General features: G+C 38.2%; 1 protein-coding gene across 1 annotated transcript in view; it reads right to left on the reverse strand.

Moving 5' to 3' along the window:
- The window catches only part of ADIPOR2 (adiponectin receptor 2), an 82,136-nt gene that overhangs the window by 15,056 nt on the left and 47,556 nt on the right, over positions 1–19,524 (reverse strand). The window contains exon 3 of the mRNA XM_028531607.2: positions 4,484–4,603. Within this exon, the coding sequence (XP_028387408.1) occupies positions 4,484–4,603 (120 nt within the window). The remainder of the gene's footprint in view (positions 1–4,483; positions 4,604–19,524) is intronic.

Genomic DNA, 19,524 nt, shown 5'->3' on the forward strand with positions numbered 1-19,524 from the left:
GCAAACCCAGGCATGTGACCTGACTGGGAATCAAACTGGTGACCTTTCATTTATGGGACAACACCCAACCAACTGAGCCACACTGGTCAGGGCTAATCTAGAGTTTTTTGTGTACTGTTAATATTACCACTGTTACAGGGTACAGCCAAGTGTGGGGGAGGGGGAGATAGGGTTTTGGAATGTGGCCCAGAACTCAAGGTGTCCAGGAAATATTAGGATGTCTTCACCCCCACCCAACAGGTGTGGGTTGGGGGAAGGGACAAATGGAGCGAGGCCATTGAGAGCTGTTTTGCATAGCAACAGCTTTGCAGCTAACCTCTGGTGTGGTCATTTAACATATCTATAACCTTTACCTGGCTGCATAGATATGTTAAATAGCTGTGGCCATGCTCTGAGCTAAGGGAATGGAAGTAACTTCCCCACCAAGGTGTAACTGGGGGGGCAAGTCCCCTGAGTTACAGCACCTGCTTGAGAGCTTGGAGATGATTGGCTACATGGCATGGGGCTACACCTGCCCAGACTCACAATGGCAGCCCAATAAAGCTGGAAGGATATGGGAGTGCTGACACGTGTAGCCAATTGTGGGAGGAGTCAGAAATGGGGCTGCAGAGGAAGACTGGCTTGAGGATTTAAACCCAGACTCGGCAGCCATTGGAGGGAGAACCATGTGGTTTTGCCAGAATGGGGACTCCCATGGCCCTGGGAGAGAGAACTGTTGGGAATAAGGAAATTAAGAACTAAATTTCACCTTAGTAAACAAGAACCACATTGTAGCTAAAAGGAAATGATAAGGGAGACATAGTGCAGTTAAGCAAACATCCTGTGTCAAGCAGATGCTCTCCCCTGGGTAGGCTAGATAAGCAATGCTTTGTAGTTTTTAATGAGAAAATAGGAACCTAGCTAGCTAGAGCCAGGAGATTACTAGGTTAATGAACAAACATCCTGCCTTCCCGCCTTATGTAAGAATGCCTGGTTTGAAATTTCTGCACATGGTCTTTGTAAGTGAATTGCTAACTGCCACGTCTGCTTCTGTATAACGCTTACTTGCCCGCCCCTATATAAGGACGTAGTTGTAAGCGTATGGCGCATCTCTCGTTTGCAGCTCCTTGTGGGCACTGTGTCGCTGGACACTCTGAGAGTTCGCTCCTGCGCAGGTTAAATTTGGCCAATAAAGTAACATCTTTGATACCCTGAAAGTCTCTGATATTTGTTCTCGCGTTTGCTGGATGCTACAGAACCACGCAGTTTTAGCTGAGTGGAGACTCCCACAGCCATTGTGCAGAGAGGACCACGTGGTTGTGGTAGTGAAGGAGAGCCACGGGGCTTTGCCAGATGCGGGACCTCCACAGCTTTAGAAGGGGGAACCAAGACCCAGTTTTAGCAGAGATCCCAGCAACATAGCTGATGGTGCTGGGAACCGAGGGAGGCCTACCAGCTGATACGGATTACTGGGAAGAACTGGGGGCTGCCTGAGCCATGGACTTCTATTTCTTTTCCTGAGATATGGTAGCCCAGACTGGGAAAAGCGGGAAGGAAGGACTGTGTGTTTGTGGTATTTTAAGGGACTTTGGGATTTTGATGAAGACATTAGGTCACTACTTTAAGTCTGTGCAGCATTAAATAAACATTTCCTTTCCTTTTCACGAATCTCTGGCATTGAGAGACATCTTTCCTCTGGCAGCAGACATAACGAGCCTGGAAGGTTCCTTTCAGTAATAGTATATCGTCCCAGGAGCCCCTTGTTGTTCTGTAACACCACCACTTATGAAAGGAGCCATAGCTTCCGTAGGACTTTAGAGAGAGAGAGAGACATATACCAAGACAGCGAATTTCTTTTATCTAATTTAAACTTGTGAAAGACTATTATTGTTGGGATTAACCTTACAAGATGCTGCTACTCCATTGTACTTTGGGAGAAATTTATTTCCTAAGAGGGAGAGGAAGACAGACATCAATCCTTACATCTCAAGGCAAACAGCTCTACTGTGACCATATGAAAAGTGCTATTGTGTTGCCACACTGAGACAAAATGGTCAAACACTCCCTTTTTATAGTCAGAAGGAATATGCTGAGTTTCTTACTAGTTATATGTACATATAATGACAGAATGATTTCCCCCATTGTTTCTATACAAACATTCTAGTGGTCTAAAAACTGAGCCAGGGAGCTGTATTTTCTAATTACACTGCAACTGGTGTTATATTCAACAGACCCTGCACCCTCATTCTCAACTTGGAGTTGAGCCAAATGCCAACCCAAACAGGTATCCTCTTTTACTGCCTGGGGGAAAAAAGAGTAGGATCACAGCTTAGATGAAGACATGTTTATTTATAAGCTTCACAAAGACACCACCTAAATCAAACTTAGCAATGGCCCACTGGGTTTGTATTAGACCATACAGTGCACAAAAGAGAATTTTTTTTAAAAATCAAAAACTACCCACAATATACCTATTCCCACGTAGGCCAGGCTATGCTGGTAAAATCACAGCAACTGAAGGCTGAAATAGAGATCAAGATCAAACTTGGACATTCTATAAAGACTAAAATGATTTTATTTCCCCTATTCCTGTTAGAAAAGCTTTTCCTAAGGGGAAAGTTTACAACCAGTAAGGCCACAGGACATTTCATTTTAAACTGTTTCCATTTACTTGCTTCTAATCAAAAAGCAGAATCGTTGTGTCCCTGGACATGGCTAGTTTTCAACAACAGCCAGTTGCACCACTGCAGCAGGGTGGAGCAGCTCCGGAGAACACCACGTTAGGAGCAAGCCTCTTCTTGTTGTTCTCATACACAAATCCAAGGGGATGATAAGCAAATGGTTTATCTATTTCTGTGCTCCACTCATTTTTCTTCAGTAATCAGTTTGTAGCAAAAATGCTCTATTTATTCTCCATTTAGCTGTTAAACTGAAAGTTTTATTGAATATTTGCTTTATTCTTTGTTCTTAGTTCAGAAAGAGAACAAAAAAGTCAGTGAAGTTAGCTGTAGTGCCCCACTCATAAATAAATATTGAAAATCCTTAGTGGCCCAGAGAATAAAATCTCAACTTTTTTTTAAAAAAGGACTTTATTTACTTATTTTCAAAGAGAGGAGAAAGGAGGGGGAAAGACAGGGAGAGAAACATCTATGTGAGACAGAAACATCAGTTGGTTGCCTCTTATACATACCCTGACACAGGACCGAACCCACAACTCAGGTATGTGCCCTGATAGGAAATCAAACCAGTAAACATTTTGCACTGCAGGACAATGCCCAACAAACTTAGGCACACAGGTCAGGGCTAAATACTCAACTTTGAGGACTAAATCCCAAACTTGCTTTTTGAAAAACAAAATATATCTTTTTTTATCCTTCTGTGTTAATTCTCCAGAGTCAGCAATCACCAGAATGGATCTCTCATTTTGCTTGACTTTTTCTTCACCAATCTTCAAACACTGATTAAAATATCCTGGGTTTTAAGTAGACCCATAAATGTTTATACCCCTCCCCCACCACTTTCCATCAATTCCCTTCATCTCGGAAGGCATTTCTAAATTCAGATCATAATGGTTTCTTCTTATCCTCTGGTCCAAAGTTCAGTAATATAAGTCAACTGGCCCCAATTATTTCTAGTCATTGTGAATGTATAAAAACCTAAGTTTAGTTTTCAGGATCTATGACAACATGCATGAAAAGTCTTGGTTTTATAAAACCCATGAAAAAGCTTTGCACAAAAATTTCTCTCTACGTGGAAAAAAGCTTTTTCCAGAAATCTTTAATAAAGGAATTTACATACACATATACATATGCACAGACAAAATATGACTTACGTTGACTTTAAATCGTACCTGCCGGGGACCTAATCGATTGGATTAATCAAGTGGTTATAAATTTACAAATGTCCTTGCCTATTTTCTCTAAGCAAGCAACCCAATTCCAGTTACCATTTTAGGGGGAAAAAATATCTGCACAATAGGTCCTAATGGATCAGAAAATAAATTGGAAGAAAAACCTTAGAGACAGAAAATAATATATCAGCTAAATTGAAAACATTAGACATGTATGAAAATCAGGCAATTCCTATCTAAAGAATAGGTTGAAGACCCATACAATCCCTAGAATGAGTAGCAAATTTGTCATCATAGTCAACAGCAGAATAGATTCAAGGGACTAGAGGTGGCATTTTAGTATCTCCAGGCAGCCACTCCCCCCCAATTTTGATTTATCCTGTCTTGTGTAAACTATCAATAACCTATTATTAGGAAAGACTTATTTTCCAGTTGGATGTTCTACTTTTCCCAAAATGTGATCACAGCTGCTACGCAGGCAAATGTTATTATGCCTCGAACAGGGTTAAAGTCATGAGACTGCTTTTGTCTCCATTTTCCCAGATTATTCCCAAAGCAAACCTAAGGCTAAGGTACTATCATTCTCCTTTAAAGGTTTCTGTCTGGGAAGAGCTGATCATATAGTGTGAAAAAAACAAGAAATTGCCATCTTACCTTACAAACAAACTCCTCCATTCTTTCCATAGCATGATGGGCTTGTAAGAGAGGGGACATTCCCATAAACCCCTCCTCTTCCTGAGAAGCTTCATCATTACATTCATGTTCCTCAGAGCTCTGCAAGGTAACCACAGAAACAGTCAGCAACGGAGACCAGGAGCCAAAGAAACACAATCAATACACTGTCCTTGAAAAATTATAATAAAATTCTCCCAAGGTCAAAGCAAGGCCTGAGACAAGTAAAAACACAGAAGTAAAGTCTCTTCATTATAGAATCATGATTCATTATAGAATCATGAGTATTAAAAATGAAGAATAGTTACTCAAGTTTCCTCTGACAGACAAATGAACTATAACAACAGCATTCCTATGTTTGGTTCAGTAGCGAAGTTCTGGAGTAGCATAAATGATTTGTTTTTGTTTTAAGAATATTCATAAACCACATATTAATAAGCAGATAAAGTTGAGGAAATACTGAGTTGAAAATTTTCAAGCACCCCACCTGGTACATATAAAATAAGTAATTGTAGTACAATGTAGTATGTGCTCTAGGGGAAAAAGAGAATAAAACATTTACTAAATTCTTACAATATGCTGAGCACAGCCCTGGCTGATGTAGCTCAGTGGATTTGAGTGCCAGTCTGCAAACCAAGGGGTCACTGATTTGATTCCCAGTCTAGGGCACATGCCTGGGTTGTGGGCCAGTAGTGGTCTCCAGTAGTGGACACTCAAAGGCAACCTCACATTGATGTTTCTCTCCCTCTCTTTCTCCCTCCCTTCCGCTCTCTAAAAATAAAAAATCAAAAATATGCCAAGCACAAAAAAAGGGCTTTATACAGGCCATCTACCTAAATCCTAACAACCACCTTACTAGGTAAGTATCGTAAGTATCCTTATCTAATTAACATTAAAAACATTAGGCAAAGAGGTTAAATCAGTTGCCCAAGGGTAAAACTGGTAACATAAAAAAAAAAAATAAGTCTTTCCACATTCTTGAGGAAGTGATCAACTTATCTAGGAAAATAAAGAAAGAAATGCCAATCTGGTCAGACCTTAAAGGATAAAATTAACATTTCTGTTTCTAGATCAAGCTTCAGACTAGTTTAGATAGGATGATATTTGTGATAAGGGCAATGGACTCAACAGAAGTCAGGAGACCCAAGTAGTAAGCCTGGTTCTACCATTAATATCAATCTTTCCATAGGTCTCTCAACTTTTCTGAGCCTCAATTTTCTTATTCTATCTAAAAGAGGAGTTTAAACTAAACAATCTCTACATTCTTCTCCATTCTCTAAAATTCTGTGATTCTGTAACTCAAATGACTAATGACAGCATGAGAGAACTGTAATTTCCTATCTAACTAAGAGTCCACTAGATAAATAGTACTAACAGGACTGCAGGAAGAAACGGACCGACCTTTCACTTCCAATAAGAAACAAACGGGTAAGGATAAACATGCAGAGGTTACTGTTATAACCTACTATAATACCCAAATTTGCACATATATAAAAAGAAATTCTAAGATTTTGTTTTTCTACTCTTCACTTTTCAAGATAATTAGAGGCTAACAAGCTGCATGTGAGACATGTTACACATCCAATCTCAATTTCTTAAAAATTATGTTCTCCAAAAAAACTATCTTGAACTTGCTTCCCCACATTCTTACCAATAAAATGCCCCTCTTCTTTACTTACTTAAAACTTACTTATCACCCTGGCTGGCATAGCTCAGTGGATTTAGCCCGGGCTGCGAGCCAAAGCATCGCAGGTTTGATTACCAGTCAGGGCACATGCCTGGGTTGCAGGCCACGGCCCCCAGCAACCGCACATTGATGTCTCTCTCTCCCTCTCTCTCGATGTCTCTCTCTCTTGATGTCTGTCTGTCTCTCTCTCTCTCCCCCCTTCCCTCTCTATAAATAAATAAATAAATAAATAAAACTTATCTTTCAATGCCCAATCCCACCATATTTCTTGTTTAAAACTCTCTCTTAACTGTCTAGCCTAGTTGTTCCCAACCTTTCTTTCATGGTTGCAACCTCCCCCTCCCCCCAGCATTTTTAGATTGCTTCCGCATGAAATTTTTTTTAAAGATTTTATTTATTTATTTTTAGAGAAGGGAAGGGAGAAACATCAGTGTGTGGTTGCCTCTTGCGTGCCTCCTACTGGGGACCTGGCCTGTAACCCAGACATATGCCCTGACTGGGAATCCAACCAGTGACCCGTTGGTTTGCAGGCTGGTCCTTCCCCATGAAATTTTAACAATGCAGATATACCGTGTACCTGTTTATATGCTATGGCCCTTTGGAGGCCTATAAAGCACTGTATTACTTAAGGAGTTCTTCATTCCCAGCAAACAAGAAGCAATTTTCACCAGAGAATGTATGCCCTACCTAACCCACAGCAACTGCCTCCTCTTTTGAACATTTTTGACACTTAAAATCTGTACCCCTCACTGGACAACTGATATAATCTCTAATTGCAGCTTATTTTATTGACTTATACTGTTTTATTTAGTGTTTAACAGAATTTTACATTTTTAGTATATCATTTCTTAAACTAGATTTTAAGTGTCTGTCTTCTTCCCCATGGCACTCAGAACAGCAATATTTTATATAGCTACACAGTGGCTAAATTAATTAATGCTTTAAAAGACTATGTCCAATTAAACAAAGAAGTAAAATTCCATTAAAATAGCAACTGTATGAAAACTGAAAAATAGACAACAGCTTGAAATAAATTTATATATAAAACACAAAACAGCTCAAGTTCAACATGTACTTGATTCTTCACAAAGGAACAAAAAAAATTCAATCTTGATTCTCAAGCAAATAAATTATGTCAGTGGTTTTTCCACAGAACTACAAATAAGCACATAAAACAAAACCACAAGTAAATGCTTCCTGTACTGTCATACGTAACACCTGGCTAAGTTGCACACAGTTTGAAATATCAATAGGGTTATTCACAATCAGTTAATTCTGAACACCAGGTTAAATGCATTTGGATCCATAGAGGGCTGCTGATAAGAAAAGGTAAGCCAGCTTCACTAGCAAAAGAAAGGGCATTTCACACACTTAACCTTAAATTACAGACTTAGATAAAGAAAAATGATAGGGCGTCTCACTCAGCAGGCACTCACCACTACACAAGTCTATAGGAAAGAGAAATGAATGGTTCAACTTCCCAATCACAGGGAGGAATAGGAACAATGACATTGCTATTGGCAACAAAAACAAAAAATAGCTTTGTGTTTTCAGCCATGCTAATATATGTTTGTTGAAAGAAACCAGAAGTACATTCAAAATGTAGGACAAATAGTCTGAGTCAAATACCAGCCAGGGGCCAAAACACTGTTTATCCATTTTTTAGAAAAAGGTAGCTTGCCATATAGAAATTAAGAGTGAGTCTGAAGCCAGATAAACTTTAACTACTGATAAATTCTGTAATCCTTGAAAGAGATTATATACAATCTCTCTTAGCACCAGTTTCCTTACCTGTAAAATGATTTTACAATACTGTTCCTACACTGCAGATCTGCTTTAAGAATCAAAGATAATAATAAAAAGAAACTATCATAGGACCTAGGACTAAGAAAGCAACAAATGAATGATGGGTTTATTATTCTAATGACGGACTCGAGACTGTGAACATTAAAGCAGATATCACAATCTAGTGGACAGGACATGCATGTAAGTAAATAACAGCAGCAATGAACTTGTGAGCAGTATGAAAAAAGGTCTACTGCAAATAGAAGTGAGAAAACCAGTTAAGTCTGGCACTGTTGGGAAACTTTCTAGACAGGTTAATTTCTGAACCAAGCCCTAGAAAATCCATTCAAGAGTCAAAAATGATAGAGAAAAGGAATGACAGGTAAAGGTAAATACCGAGAATCCAAAAGCACAGAGGAAAGAAAAGGCATTACACAAATAATACATACTTTAGCATGGATGCAGCAAAAAATAAATGTGATATGAAACTCTAATAGGTAAGGACAAAACAATCCAAATGCCCGTAAACAGACGGACAAACACCATGTGGCATAACCACACAATAGAACACAGCTCAGCCATAAAAAGGAATAAAGTTCTAATATATGCTAATATATATGGATGACCTCTAGAACATGATGCTCAGTAAAATGTGCCACACACTCAAGGGCAAATATTGTATAATTCCACTAATATGAAATATCGCTATATGAAATTCATAGAGACAGAAAGTATACTAGAAGTTACCAAGAGCTTGGAGGAGAGAAGGAGGAAACGGAGAGTTATTTATTTCTTAGTGAGGGGAGAGTTTCTGTTTGGGTGATGAAAATTTTTGGAAATAGCAGTAATGGTTGCACAACATTGTGAATGTAATTAGTGCCACAGCACTGTACACTTACAAAGAATCAGAATGGCAAATTTTCTTATATATTTTACTACAAGAAAATAATTCAAAAAAGGTAGAGGTCCATAGCAGCATTATTCATAATAGTCAAAACCAAAAATAACCCAATTGTCCATCAATAAGAAAACAGATAAACAAGTATGATGTGTTTATGTAATAAAATACTACTCTATAATTTTTTAAACTACTGACATACAACCATATGGATAAGTAGGGAAAACATGTCGCGTGAAAGAAGACAATCATAAAGAGTATGTATTGTATGATCCCATACTAAATTCAGCAACAAGCAAAACAAATCCATACCGGTAGAAGTCAAAATAGTGGTAACCTCTAAGAATGGGGATTGGGACGAACAGAGGTTATGTGCTCAAAAAGGACATGACAGAAGTTTCTGAAATGATGGAAATAATCTGAATCTTGATTTTTTGATGGTCAATGTCATTTTGCTATATGTTTCAGATCTGGGCTTTTTAAATTATTCCAATGTTAAAAAAAACAACAAAAAAACAGAAGGGTAGAGGAATAAAGATGCAGTTAGGTAAGGGGCCAGCTCCTTAAAGGCTTTTGATATTGATGTTAAGGTACTTTAGGCTTCATCCTATAGGCAAAGGTGAGCATTTAAATGATATGAGGTTGGGGCAAGTAGAATGTTATTAAATTTGCATTTAGAAACTACTACTGTGTTAGCCAAAAAGTTCATTTGGTTTTTTCCGTAAAATTGCTCTAGTAACATTTCATTGTCTTTAACTTCATTCGAAACAATTTTGTTAGACTGTATTGTGACAGCTGTCATATCAGCGTACACTGAAAAAACATCAAAATTGGTGAATTTTTGTGTAGACCTTTTAATATTAAAGATGGAAGAAAGTATGTGACATTTTCATTATATTAGGCTTTCTTATTTCAAGGAAAATGAAAACAACACAACTGAAATACAAAAAAGATCTGTGCAGTGTATGGAAAAGGTGCCGTGATTGATCAAACATGTCAAAAGTGGTTTGAAAAGTTTCATGCTTTAGATTTCTCACATAGACCAGTTAAAGTTGATAGTGACCAAATCAAGACATTAATTGAGAACAATCAACTTTATACTATGCTCGGGAGACAGGCGACATACTCAAAATATCCAAATCATCAAGTTATTGGTGAAATGAAAAATGTGTCTTGTATTTTACGGAGGGAAAAAAAAAAAAAACACGGACTTTTTGGCCAACCCAATACTTTGGCGACAGGGAGGTCACACTGAAGAAGAGAAACAGGAAGGAGAGGAATAAATTACGAAAATACTTTAAAAGTCTAAAGCAGTTGTTCTCAACTAGGGGTAATTCTCCTCCCCGCAAATCTGGCAATACATGGAGTTATTTTTACTTGTCAAATTCAAGGGAATGCCAAGTGGTATCGAGTAGGAAGGACCGAGGTGCTGTTAAAAATTCTACAGTGCAAAACAAAGCTCCCCACAACAAAGAACTATCTGGCCATAATGTCAATAATGTCTGAGGAACTGATCTAAAGAAAAGATGAGATGACCTATACACTTCAAATTATATATACCACCATCCAGTATTATTTGTTTATATCAGAAAAAAAAATTTTATCAGATACTTTACTGTGAGGAATACTGATAAGTAAGCTACTTAAAAAAGTGGTTACTAGTGCCAGGGCTAAATGGTAAATAAGCATCCATTCAAAAAAAAATTTTAAGTATCATTGAGCAGCTACTATCTTACAGATAAGGAAACTGAGGGCAAATGATTTGTTCAAAGCCACACACTTAGAAAATGCCAGAGCCAGAGTTCAACTCAGGTCCATACAGTTTCAAAGTTCATACTTTATTCTTTCTACTTGCAGTTTTCTAGTCATGACACTGTCTGATTGTGCAGGTAACAGACATTTGACCCAAGACCTTGCTTTGCATGGTAGTGAAGGCTAGTAAAAATTAATGAAACTCAAAATCATGTAAAACAATCTTAATAACCAGTAGGAAAAATGACTATTCCATGACATTAAAAAAATTTGTCAAAACAACTGTCAGTTTTAAATGTACAGAGAAATTTAAAAAATAGCAAAATTATTATTTATTTTTTATGCTATATTTTAAAACAGAAACATTGAAAATTAAGTGTTTGTTTGTTAAAAACTTACCAAGAGTAACTGGAACCTGTCTGTCTTCTTATGGTATACTCACAAAACAAAGTGAGCAATCTTTTCTATGCCTTGGCAAATTGTTATAGTCCTTCCTAAGTTTGTATGAGCTTTCATCAGTTTATTCTTTGCATTTTCAGTGTGGTAAAATATATTTAAGTGTGTCTTTACTTGGACTTTTTTACCTATATTGCTTCTCTGGACATCTTCATCCTTTTGGTCACAAACACTTTACTCATTTATGCTGATAATTTTGCCTTCACTAAGTTTCTCTGGTTGCCTATTTAAAATCTCTTAAATGGTGGCAGTGTCAACATTACCACAGTCAGCTATTTCTTCTATAATCCATTTATGTTTGCCTTTCACTTTCAGCATCACCATTTTCCTTTCTTTGCTTTACTTTTATCTTTAGCTGATTCCCACTTTTGATTATCCATTTTTGTAAAAAAAAATTACATAGGTTTATCGCCGGGAAGCAAAACAATCATACACTTGCCTGTCTTGTGTGTTATAAATGACAAGACATTCAATAAGCAATCACTAGTGGACTTTAAAAAGTGACATAACTGGTCACTCACTGACCATGATACTCATTTATCATTTGTATAGTGACCTGTAGACTGAAGAGCTAGCAGTCAAGTTTGTGCCTTAGCAATTACAGTAAATATACTATGGTGACTAAAATTTGAATTATATTTTTGAGAAGTTACTATTATTTAACTAACCCATAGTAACAACTCATACATATTGGAAATTTTCAAAGCATTAGGGCTGCCAGTATGCATTTTCTCATCACATCTTTCACAACCACTTATCCAAAATGGCTCTGAAGAAAAAGCTAATTTCAATTCAACAGAATGCATTGTTACTGCTGGTAATATTTCCACCCGGTAGTCCAGTGTATGTTATTAGGCAGAATGTGATCAGAGGTCAGAAATACATATCACAGTAAAGATAAATACTTCCACCTACCCCAACATGTCAGCAAGATTTCTGAATTTTTATTTAATGAAGTCTCCTTCAGAAGTGTAAAGTACTTGTAAGTCTGTTGAGTTATCATGTCTCATCCCCAATTCTCACCCTCCTATAACAAAATACTCAAAAATACACCCTCAAAAAAAACTTTATAATGCTATTCATAATTATGTATTTATTGTGTTCAAGCATTATGGAGTTGTTATTTAGGGATCTACATAGGTGAGTGGTGGCAAACAGTTCCCTGGGTTAGACAGAAGATAAAGTAGTAGAGTCAAACACTGGCCAGAAAACAGAATTCAAAAAAAAAAAAATGCTTTCTCTTAGATAGAGCTATGCCATATAATGATGGTTTTAAAAGCCTACGCTAGGCACTATATATAAAACAGTCTGTTTTCCAATATTAACTCTAAAGAAGTACCTTGTCATGAGTAAAAATTACTTTCAATTTCCCACCTAGCAGCTACTAAAACCACAGTACCCAAAGTCTTTTCCTTCCATGCTAAATTGCATCTATATTAAGACAGTCCCATAAAAGTGTTAAATATATACTATGTTCTGTTCTGTTGTCATGCCACTAACCCTTATAAAAAAAATTATGAAGAGAAACAAGATATTGTGAAAGATTAAACAATTAAAGCCAAAATTGCCTAAAATTAAGGCATAAAACTTGATTCCCTAATGGTTTCTATGAATAAATCACTACATTTAAACTTAGATCAATGCAAGAACATGAGTACAAAATATTGATAAACATTTTTCTTCTCCTACATTCAGTGAAGTCCATCTGTAAGAAGACTGAGTTAAAGTTGGTTATATTCCAAAACATAGTATTTGAGTCTGGTGATCTGTCCAAAGTTGTTGGGAACTGCCCTGCCTGGTTTCAGAAGCTGTAATCCCTGTGGCTAAGGCTGAGTAAAGGACCGCGGGACCATAAGACACTTAGGAGACAAAGCTTATCTTCCTTGTAGGGGCACCACCTCTGTCCCCTTTCTCTTCACCTTGCTTGGCCCCGGGGGGGATGGCTGGTTAGCCAATGACGGTAAGATTCCTCAGAGGAAGGATGACCTAAGACAGGCACAGTCACAATGGGGCCATCAGGGAAGGACTTGAGGGGCTACAGAAAAAGGGAGTAATGGACCCTCGCCCCTCAGTTTTGACAAGCCTGAGTCCTTATTCTATCTGCAAGGAGTCTCCTAATCTGGACTTTCAGCCAAGATGGAGGCATAGGTGGACACACTGTACCTCCTCGCACAACCAAAACTAGGACAACAAAAATTTAGAAACAAAAAAAAACAACCAGAACAGAGAGGAATGAACTGTATGGAAGTCTGACAACCATTCATCCACACTGGTAAGAGGGGTGGAGCCGGAGGCCTTCAGAGAGGGGTCAAGAGTCCCGGCAGGAAAAAATGGTGGCTAGCAGACTCGGGAGCACAGGGCGCAGGCGGCAGTTTGCTGACCCCAGACGCGCACGGGCAGCTGACAGACCTGGTGGCAGACCCTGGGTGCGGGAGGCAACAAGCAGACCCAGTGAGGTGCACAAGACAGCTGGCTGTCCACAGTCACACATTTGCACAGATAAACTAGGTGAAAACGGGCAGCGACACAGACCGCTCAACCCAGGGACCCAGCACCAGGATATAAAACCTAAAAGCACCAACTGAAAACACCTGTGGGGGTTGAGGTGCCGGAAGAATTTCCCAGCCTCAGAGAGAGCTCCTTGGGGAGACCCACAGAGTCCTAGAAAGTACACATGCCCACCCACCCAAGAGCCAGCACCAGAAGAGCCCAATCTGCTTGTGGGAAGCGGCAAAGGGGACTGAAGTCCTAGAGAGAGCAGAGCAGGAGCCACTGTTCCCTCTTGGACCCCCCGCCCCCACATACAACGTCACAACCCAGTGACGTTACAACCCAGGGCACTGGGGTACCCTGCCCTGGTGAACACCTAAGGCTCTGCCCCTCATACATAACAGGTGCAACCAGACCAAAAGGGGGGAGGGGAGATGGTTCAAACAGAACTGAAAGTCCCACAACCAATACTTTCAAGTGACCAAGAGATAGCCAACCTATCAGATGCACAGTTCAAAGCACTGGTAATCAGGATGCTCACAGAACTGGTTGATTTTGGTTGCAAATTAGATGAAAAAAATGAAGGCTACAATAAGTGAAATGAAAAAATACACAGGGAACCAACAGTGATGGAAAGAAAGCTGGGTTTCAAATCAATGGAATGGACCAGAAGGAAGAAACAACCAAACAGAAAAGAATGGAGAAATAAGAATTCAAAAAAATGAGGAGAGGCTTAGGGACCTCCAGGACATCTTTAAACATTCCAACATCCAAATTATAGGGGTACCAGAAGGAGAAGAGGAAGAGCAACAAGTGGAAGAGTTATTTGAAGAAATAATAAAGGAGAACTTCCTCAATCTGGCAAAGGAAATAGACTTCCAGGAAGTCCAGGAAGCTCGGAGAGTCCCAAAAGAGGTTGGACCCAAGGAGGAGCACACCAAGGTACATCATAATTACATTAGCCAAGGTAAAAATGAAGGAGAGAATTCTAGAAGCAGCAAGAGATAAGGGGACAGTCACCTACAAAGGAGTGCTCATAAGACCGTCAGCTGATTTCTCAAAAGAAACCTTATAGGCAAGAAGGGGCTGGAGAAAAGTATTCCAAGTCATGAAAGGCAAGGACCTACATCCAAGATTACTCTATCCAGCAAAACTTTCATTTAGAATGGAAGGGCAGATAAAGTGCTTCCCAGGTAAGGTCAAGTTAAAGGAGTTCATCATCACCAAGCCCTTATTATATGAAATGTTAAAGGGACTTATCTAAGAAAAAGAAGATAAAAAATATTAACAGTAAAAAAAGACATCAAACACAATTATTAACAACCATACCTAAAACAAAAACAAACTAAGCAAACAGAACAGGAACAGAACCACAGAAATGGAGAACACATGGAGGGTTAGCAACAGGGGAGTGGGAGGAGGAGAGGGGGAAAAGGTACAGAGAATAAGTAGCATAGATGGTAGATAGAAAATAGACAGGGGTGGGCAAGAATAGTATGGGAAATGTAGTAGCTAAAGAACTTATGACCCATGGACATGAACTAAAGGGGGGAATGTGAGTGGGAGGGGGTGGGTAGGGTGGAGGGGAGTGAAGGGGGAAAATGGGACAGCTGTAATAGCATAATCAACAAAATATATTAAAAAAAAAAAGAAGTTGTCTCCTAATCTGTTGGCTGCCTTACTTCCCCTGCCTGACTTAAGCCTGAAACATAGCTGGAGGTGGGTGTGGCCCTATGCTGCAAAGGGCCAGTTCCCTAGGGGATCAAGCCTAAGAAAGAATGCATAAAATCCTATGAATCCTACTTTGCTATACCCTCAATTTAAATGATAAGGGTCCAAGTAGGAAGTGAGTTTGTCCCCCAAAGTTTTTATGGCCCTTTAACTATCTGACCCTGACTCAGAATAAGCCCTCAGAGTTCTCTGAATGTTATCTATTTGTTTAATCATTTCTGCCTGACAGAGATCGATTGGTGTACTATACACCCTGTATTCCTGTACAAACTGAATCCAATAAAAGCTTGTCAAGGCAAGGGTCTGCGTGCTCTCCTCTTGAGCAAGTGGCCAAGGTGCTCTGAAGCTTTTTCTCGCCTTGAGAGAGAAGCTGCGCTGTCCCTTTTCCTCCACAGGACTTGGCAGTCCGTGTGAATTTGTCTTGTCTCATCCATAATGTGTGGACCGCAGCAGCTGGGGTCCTAGTTACAAAGTGCAACCTAAAATGACAGTTCTCTAGAGTATATTTTATCTTTGGAAAGACTGAACCATGGAGATAAAGATGAAAGGTCTTTAACATCAGTCTAATATGAAATAATTCATGACTCTCCTGAGCGTTTATCTGTTTTAGCCTGACTCAGTTCAACAGAGCAGCAATTTTCAATCAGTGAGTCACAAGATTTTTATAACATGCAATACATGACTATTTAGTCAGGGGCACTAACCTATTTTCCCGTGGACTGTCAAATAAAAAAAATGACAGCAGCCAAACACAACAAGATCATTCACCTGGTGTGAATGATCAAAATTATACCTATTTTTTTGTCAGGTCAGCAAAAGTATCTTTTAGTGTTTCACAGAATTTTAGTAATTAGTTTATGTGTGCCATGAGATGAAAAAAGTTGAAAATTGCTATAACAGAATAATTGTTTAAAAGGAGTTTTAAAAAGAAGAGTAAAATATAGTCTCTGTTTTCCATAGGCTTACACTCTGATAAGGGGGTAAATTAGCCACATAAATGACTATATGAGAAATAAGGTATAAAAGAAAGTTTAAAGAGAAAGTGTACGACACAGGAACTAAGTTGCATGAGGAATAGAATTTGGAAAAGAGATAAACAACAGTCAAAAAAGAAAAGGAAAAACAAAACACCATTTTGAGAAAAAAAGAATAGTTCAGTTCAACTGAAACTTAGGACGCATTTAGGGATAACATATATTGAAATGCTAGTTGAAATACTCAGTAAACAAAGTGCCACAGAGATCCACAATCATAATTCCATCTACAATTGGAAGATTAAGGTCAAGGAAATGGTAAAACACCCAAGGCTGGAAATAGTAAATCTTTTCTGTCTGCCTTTACAGAGGTCATTAAGAATGGAGACCTTCTATATTTAAATAGCTTAATTATCAATAAGAATCTAAAGCCCTTAAACCTACATGACTTTATCATTTGTTCCAGGAAATTCTTGTCCAAGAAGATATGGATATAAACCAGTAAATAACTTCATTATTTGCTTTAGGAACTTCTAAAAAGATTCATTTAACTAAACAACAGCCTGCTCAACCAACTCCTTAGTACAATAAATTGCTCAGTTAGGCAAACCTGCTTGCTTATCAAATAAATATTTACTCATCAAGACTTGCTCAACTAGTCCTAAATTATCCAATCATGAGTTTTGCCTAGTGCTAACATGTTCTGTGTATTGAAAGACCTGCTTGTCTGTGTCCATATCTATGAGTTGTGTAGGATTTCTCTTCTCTTTTTTCTTTCTTTTTTTTTTAATCCCTTCACCTTTTTCAGACAACTGTACAGTGATTACCAGAGGGATGGGGGTGTGTGTCAGGGAGAGTTAGAAGGGAATAAACAGGGAAACAAATGGTGGATCTGATTTAGGGTAATGAACACACAATATATAGATGATATATTATAGAATTGTGTAACTGAAACCTACATAACTGTATTAACCAATGTCACTCCACTAAATTCAATACAGAAAAGGAAAAAACAAACAAAAAAAAACAAAAAAACCCCATGAAAGACCTGCCCTTAAACCCCTAGAGCCCAGACCCCCAAACCCTACACGCTTTCATCCAGGACCTCACTTTTTCAAACACTTATGGAACTCTTTAGGGTGATGCTCTCTCTCATTGCAATAAGTATAAATTTGGCTTAGTTTGAGCACCAGGTTATTTTGATAGTCTTTTTGGAAAGTTGACAGGCTAAATCCAATCTTAAATTCAGAGTTCTGAAATGTGTAGTAAAGGCATTAGGAAGCTGATATAGCTAACAAATACAAACACAAGGTTTAGTAGAAATTATGACATCTATAAAAATAGTAACTGAAAAAGTAAGCATCAATAAGTGTGTTATCATCCAACAGAATAAATATAGTATCTAATCTATATGAACATTCATTTTAGCCTCCCTAGAAATATATATTCTCTTAGCCTGCACAGACTACAGAAATTCCTCAAATGAGATGCCCAAGGACTTAGCTGTTGTTTGTATCAATTAGCCTACAGTAAACTTGGTTTTGTTTCGGTATGTCATTTTATCGCAGAATCTATGATGTTAAGTGAGGACTTGCTATAGTTATCTCTACCAAAGCTTGATGAAAAAGACCTTTAAAATCATCCACTTTTTTTTTATTCTCACACAGCAACTCTCTCTAATCTTAATTGAATTTCCTAAGTAGACTTTTTCCAAGAAAAGAAAAGAAAGTGACTGGCAGGCAAAAATCTATTTATAAGTTAGCTTTTGATGAACTAATATACAGTGGCATTCTTATGTGTTTGCTGAAGTCAGTTCAACAGAAAAGATCCCTCGTTTATGAAAAAGAATCTGGAGCAAAGAAAAAGTAGGACAACTATAAAAGCTGATCTCTTTATTCAATTTAACATCTTGAAAACCTAGAGATGTGAAATAAAGCGATAAAACTAATGACCAGGGCAACTTGTTTTAAAATGCCTCTTTTGTGTTTTTGTCTGAAGAAACTTACAAAATGCTTAACTTCAACAATTACAGTTAAAAGAGCCCAGGCCTTAGAGTCAGGGGCCTAGAAGCAATGGTCTATTAATTTCAACCAATATACATTATAAGTTTCAAAAGCAACTCTGGATGATGGAAAACTACTGGACCAGGAATCTAGAGAGCTAGATTTTAGGCCCCAATTGTCTAGGCTTACTTGCTACCAAATCCTCCACTCCACTGTACCCTGATCCTTCGTTCTGCTATGCTAAATATTTTACAGCTTAAGACATCAGAGTATATACATGTACAATAGCTAACATGTCAGTACATGTTAGCTATTATTATTACCACTACTCCATTATTCTTACTTCTGGGTCTTCACACTGCTATCCCCCTTTCTCTGAATAGGCTAACTCTGAAACACTGTCTGTGCAGGCACACTGGCTAACTCTGAAACTCAAGTTTTATCTCCCAGCCCCACCTGCAGGAAGAGTTGGTCCCATAGTACCCTATGCATACAGTCAGTCACACAGTATCACAAACGTACTGATTTGTCTGTCTCTCCCACTAAGCTGTAAAGTGCTTATGGGCAAAAAACGTATCTTTGTATTCTCAGAGTGCCAATACACAGTAAAGAAACTATAATCGTCTGCAGAAAAAAATAAATGCATGTGTGCACCTACTAAACTAAATGACTTGTGGTATTCCCACCACTCTGACATTCTAGAAACCAAGTTGGGTACTTGAAAGAAAGTTGGTACTATTTAAAAGAAATTGGGAAGTCAGAAGGAAAAAGCTGGTGGGGAAGGGAGCACACTAAATTAGTTCAAATTGAAAAATGAAAGGTCCAATAAAGCAGCTAGTAATAACATGACAGACTTAGAAATCACCTCTGTGAAGATTGTTAAAGTCTAGGGTGGCTGAGATACATGAGTAAGTTTAGGATGTGTTTAACCAGGATTTGCTGCAATTACATCAGTTGGGTACTATCACAAAGGATGGGCAGGCGAATTAGTATTTATTGTATACTAATGACATGCCAGGCACTGTATTAAGTATTTTTACAAATTAAAAAAACAAATCCTCACAACTACTTTCTGAGATGAGGATTTCTACCCCCATTTTGTAATGTGGAAATCCAGATGAAGTGTGATAAATGAAGAAGTAGAAGCTAAGAGAGGTTACACAACTCTTAAGCAGTTACCTGATTCCCAACCTAATGATATTATCTTAACTTTTCAAATACGTGTAGGTGTTACAGTGACTTACAAA

The sequence above is a fragment of the Phyllostomus discolor genome, chromosome 2 (assembly GCF_004126475.2).
Source record: "Phyllostomus discolor isolate MPI-MPIP mPhyDis1 chromosome 2, mPhyDis1.pri.v3, whole genome shotgun sequence".
NCBI lineage: Eukaryota > Metazoa > Chordata > Mammalia > Chiroptera > Phyllostomidae > Phyllostomus > Phyllostomus discolor.